General features: G+C 51.8%; 1 protein-coding gene across 1 annotated transcript; it reads left to right on the plus strand.

The window, feature by feature from the left end:
- The first annotated feature begins 3,279 nt into the window (after window positions 1–3,279).
- Window positions 3,280–4,962, plus strand: LOC142463807 (dispanin subfamily A member 2b-like). The gene is made up of 2 exons (XM_075566636.1): window positions 3,280–3,636; window positions 4,646–4,962. The coding sequence occupies exons 1-2, from the start codon at window positions 3,379–3,381 to the stop codon at window positions 4,823–4,825; spliced, it is 438 nt and encodes a 145-aa protein (XP_075422751.1). The 5' UTR covers window positions 3,280–3,378; the 3' UTR covers window positions 4,826–4,962.
- Window positions 4,963–5,303: the final 341 nt, after the last annotated feature.

Here is a 5,303-nt window from a genome sequence, read left to right on the forward strand (position 1 = left end):
CTAACAAGGGTACCGCAGCAGTTAACCCTTGTCATCCCTGGTGAGATCAGGGGATGGCCAAATGGGGTGCAACCCCTTTAATACCGGGCCATCCCCTTTCTCCCTCTACAGGGGGGTTGAGTGTGTGGGGGGGGATTGAGTGTGGTGTGTGTGGGGGGGGGGGGGTGAGTGTGTGTGTGGGGGGGAGTGTGTGTGTGTGGGGGGGGTGTGAGTGTGTGTGGGGGGGAGTGTGTGGGGGGGGAGTGTGTGTGTGGTGGGAGTGTGTGTGTGGTGTGGGGGGGGGAGTGTGTGTGTGGGGGGGGAGTGTGTGGGGGAGTGTGTGGGGGAGGGTGTGTGAGTGTGTGTGGGGGGATTGAGTGTGTGTGTGTGTGTGTGTGTGTGTGGGGGGGGGGGGTGAGTGTGTGGGGATTGATTGAGTGTGTGGGGATTGATTGAGTGTGGGGGAGTGAGTGTGTGGGGTTGATTGTGTGTGTGGGGGGATTGATTGTGTGTGTGGGGGGTGTGTGTGTGGTGTGTGTGGGAGGTGGGGTGTGTGGGGGAGTGTGTGTTGTGGGGGTGTGTGTGTGAGTGTGGGTGTGTGGGAGTGTGGTGTGTGTGTGTGTGTGTGTGTGTGTGTGTGTGTGTGTGTGTGTGTGGGGTGTGTGTGTGTGTGTGGGTGTGTGTGTGTGTGGGGGTGTGTGGTGTGATGTGTGTGGGAGTGTGTGTGGGGAGGGGTGTGTGGGGAGTGTGTGGTGTGGGGGGGGGATTGAGTGTGTGTGGGGGGGGATTGAGTGTGTGTGTGGGGGGGTGAGTGGGGTGTGTGGGTGTGGAGGTGTGTGGGTGGGTGGTGTGGGGGGTGGGGCGGGGATTGAGTGTGTCTGTGTGTGGGGGGGATGGAGTTGTGTGGGTGTGTGGTGATTGATGGTGTATGTGGTGTGTGTGTGTATGTGGTGATTGATTGATTGATGAGAGTGTGTGTTGTAATGCAGTGGTGCGCAAACTGGGGGGGCAATGAGGCGCAAGATTATTTAGGGGGGGCGCAGGCGGCGTGCAGCGAAAACTGGGTGCGCGGGCCCGCAGACGCTGTGCGCGGGAGGACGAAAAAGCTGTTCGCGAGGGGCGGCCAAGAAGATGTGCACGGGCGGGCAGCTGAAGATGTGTGCGAGTGGCTGAACAGGATAGTGCAGGTGGCGGCCACGTGATGGTGTGTGTGTGCGCACGCGCAGGGGCTTCGGAGGTACGGGGAGGAGCACGCCTGAGCACGGTGAAGTCAAACGCCCCTCCTTCCGGTGTCTGCCCTGCAATAGCGCTGTGTTCCTGCTCTCCTCCGCTGGCAGCCTGCTTCGCTGCGATCCTCTGCAAGTGAAAGGGTCGGCTGCCACTATATCACTATATCACTATATCAATCATACTATGAATGCACAGAAATAATGTAAAAAATAAGTGAAAACACAACATTGAAAACGGAAAAAAAAATAATAATACTGTAGGTAGGAGTGTGGATGACAATGGGGACAGCAAGCCAAGAGCAGCGAGGGGAAGGAAAAAAAAGGGGGGGGGAGAGAAGGGAGGTAGCAAAGAGGTGGATGAATGCCCCCCAAAAGTATTGCCTTTGTGCACGTACGCTCTCCCAAGCTTGGCGCGACAAACAAATTTACTTTGAAGTGCGCTCAGCAGCAGTCAATGCACACACACAGCCACACACAGCCACACACAGACACACACAAACACATACAAAAATAGCCCCGATCCACACTTGCAAAATTATGCAGGACACCCTGTGCTCATGCTTGGAGAGTTGGTGATGTCACCGCTCTCAGCGGCAGCGTGGACACAGCCTAAGGCTGGGGCCATAGAGGGGTGAGGAGTTCCGAGCCGCGCTGACGCTCGCCTGCTGAAATCTGCGCGATTTCATGCCCATGCAGGCGAGCCAGCGGGCGCGATCGGGAGGCGCGGGGGAGACTGAGGGATGCAAGGCAGTGACGTCGCTGGGCCAATCACCCGCGTCGCACCGACGTCAACGTCACGGCGCTGTGACGTTGACGCTGCTCCGCGCTGATTGGATGTTTTCAGCCGACAGCGCTCTGAAAAACAGTTTGGCTGTCAGCTGAAAAATCCAGCGCCTCAGCACGCCTGCGGACGCTCGCGTGAGCCCCCTCTAAAGACATCCTCATGGAGGATGCAGGGGCTCAGCGCGGAGCGTGCCTTCTACGGACTCAGCCTAATTTTGCAAGCGCGAGATGCTGAAATATGTAAGTTTAATAAAGGTTTTTTATTTTTTTTTTCAATGTGATTTTGATTACATCAGGCAGGGGGGTCCCGAGAAATTTTATGGATGAAAAGGGGGGCTCGGCATAAAAAGTTTGCTCACCCCTGCTGTACACAGTCACATTTCCGTGACACCTTGGTTGTAACCATGATAAAGAGGTAATCTAAGCAACTTAAAAAAAAAAAATATTTTTATTTTTTTTAACACATGAAGCCTTTCATTACCTTTATTGAAAACAAATTATCTAAGCTTCCAAATCGATTGGTTCTAACGTGATCGATCAGCAAAATCCTGCTTCCCAGGGTTCACTAATTGGCTACCTTTCAGTTTCATAACAATCCTTCAGTCAGTGTAACTCAGCAGCTACAATGTATTCTTATATTACTGAGGTGACATTATCTATCGTTACACTGTGCAGCTCATACTGCTGGGAATATTGGCAACAAATGTTCACAAACAGGAAAGTGTTACAAAGATCTTGCACTGCTGAGGTGGGATAAACCCTGCTATAGAAATCAAAGGATTCTCAGTATATTAAAACTCATTAAAATGGCATTAAGAGTTGAATTTTAAAATAAAAAAAATGTAGTAAGTATCATCTAATACAGGAGTATACACCTGCTTATGTAAACCCCCTGCTCGGCTCTGGCGTCAAATGACGTTGTTGGGTCATGTGACATCACGTTACCATGGCAATGCAACATCACGTGACGTTATTGCACGCCGGGATACCATGGTGACGCGTCCCCGAAGACCAGGTAGGAGAAGTTACAGAGACCTCGCAACCTTATTTAATTGAAATGTGTGTGTTTGTGTGTGTGTCATGAAGGAAAATGTCAGTAAATAAACACACAAAAACTTTTATTTTTTTTCTCAAAGTGGCAATAATGCTTGTTGCTCACACTGACCTTTCAAACATGTTAGTTGCATCAGTTCATATCACGTGGGTCCCAGGGCGCACTGCCCTGTGTCACCACTACACTGATTTAAAGACCCCCCCTCCGGAAGTGACAGGGTTAATGGCTGTTATGTCCAAACCAGGGAAACGAAACCTTCAGACACGCTCCTCCCTGCCTCATACACCCCGCACACTGCTCCCAGCTCACCTCTCTGACACACCTGTGCGATCCATGGAGAGCAGCAGCTACCCGCACCAGCTGCACTCACCTGTGGCCGGGGCCCCCCCGTTCTACGGCAACCAGGGCTATGAGCCGCTGAAGGAAGAGCTGATGGAGTTTCGGGGTGTCTTGGGGGAGCAGTCCAAATCCACGGTGCTGATCATGGCCAATGACCCGCCGGTGCGGGATCACATCGTCTGGTCTCTCTTTAACGCCATCTTCCTCAACTTCTGCTGCCTGGGCTTCTTTGCGCTTGTGTTCTCTGTGAAGGTGAGATTGGGGGGTGACCTTCACCCCAAGAATCTAACCCGCACCCACCTACAGTACTGACCCTCAGACACCCCCCCCCCCAAGATCTTGACCCTCGTACCCCCGACACGCCTTCACAATAGTGACCATCTTAACTCAAAATGCAGACCCTCACACCCTAAAGTACCCCCGCACACCCTTAAGTACCCCGAAATCCTGACCACCTACCCCCAGAATACAGATCCCCACACTCCAATATGTTGACCTCCCCAAGATACTCAATGTCACCCCCAGGATAAACACTCCTTTACAACACCAAAATCAGCCCTGCAAATGAGAAAACTCTGTCCCTCATGCTTCTATTTTATAACCCTGACCAGTATACCCCAATAACTTTACTCTCGTGACCCCTATAGGAACCCCCCCCCCCAAAAAAACAACCAGACCCTGGAATTATACAAATGTACAAGCTCCCACGGGACAGGGATCCTGACTTCTGTAATATAGATTTTCCTTTCTGCAAACAACCAACAGTGGTTTCACCTTCTGTAAATAGAGGATCCGTGCAGAAGAGTAGGGCGTGAGCAGGGCGAGGGGGCTTGCAGGAAGGAAGGGAGAGAGACCCCCATTAAGGACTGAGACCATCAATGAGGAGGAGGGTGACAGAAAAAGACAAACCTTTGAGTCAATCCATTCAGTGTTCCCTAAAGTGGGCCAACTCCAGTCCTCAAGGGCCACCAACAGGTCAGGTTTTACGGATATCCCTGCATCAGCACAGGCGGCTCAATCAGTGGCAGAGTTATTATAACTGAGCCATCTGTGCTGAAGCTGGGATATCCTTAAAACCTGACCTGTTGGTGGCCCTTGAGGACTGGAGTTGCCCACCACCTGCCTTTAATGCATCGTTGGCCCTGCAGGCACAGATAGGGATAACCTGTTTTCAGGGTGACACCTCACATACCTGTTGTCATAACACAGTTGCATTAATATTGTCCCTTTTCTTACGGCCTCTCCCCTCCCCCCTCTGCAGTCTCGGGATCGGAAGCTGATCAGAGATGTGAGCGGGGCCACGAGTTATGGATCCACTGCCCGCTCTCTCAATATTGCTGCCACCGTGCTGAGCATCCTCACGGTCGTCATCATCATCATCCTCTGGGTCATCACAGCGGTATACCACGTCAATTCTCATCCCTACAACTTTGGGAAATGAATGAGGCTCTGCGGTTGGGAGCCCACGTGCGTATGGGACAGTAGTGTTAGAAGGAGCCCCCTCATACATCTGCTGTGTGAGTATCAAAGCAGAACCCCCCTCCCACTGAAAAAAATAAATACATGTTTTTCTTGTCATTGTGGTTACAATTATTACATAAATACAGTAATATGTAAAGTGTTACATCAGTATATTATCATTTAGAAGTGCAGGCCCGCCTCCATGCTTACGCACGCGATCCTCAATTGGGTAGTTTGTCTTCTGGAGCAAATGTAAAATTAACGCATTTTTCTCATTTATTAATAACTAGCTGATATACCCGGCGTTGCCCGGGATGTCATTTTCTCTCTCCCTTTCTCGTTCGTTCGTAGCAATCCGGTGTCCCCCCCTCCCCCCCACCCCCCTCTGTTCACAGCTTCGGTCCCCTCCCCCTGTTCACAGCTCCGTCTCCCCCCTTCACAGCAGGTGGCTTGACAGC

The sequence above is a fragment of the Ascaphus truei genome, chromosome 12 (genome assembly GCF_040206685.1).
Source record: "Ascaphus truei isolate aAscTru1 chromosome 12, aAscTru1.hap1, whole genome shotgun sequence".
Taxonomy (NCBI): Eukaryota; Metazoa; Chordata; class Amphibia; order Anura; family Ascaphidae; genus Ascaphus; species Ascaphus truei.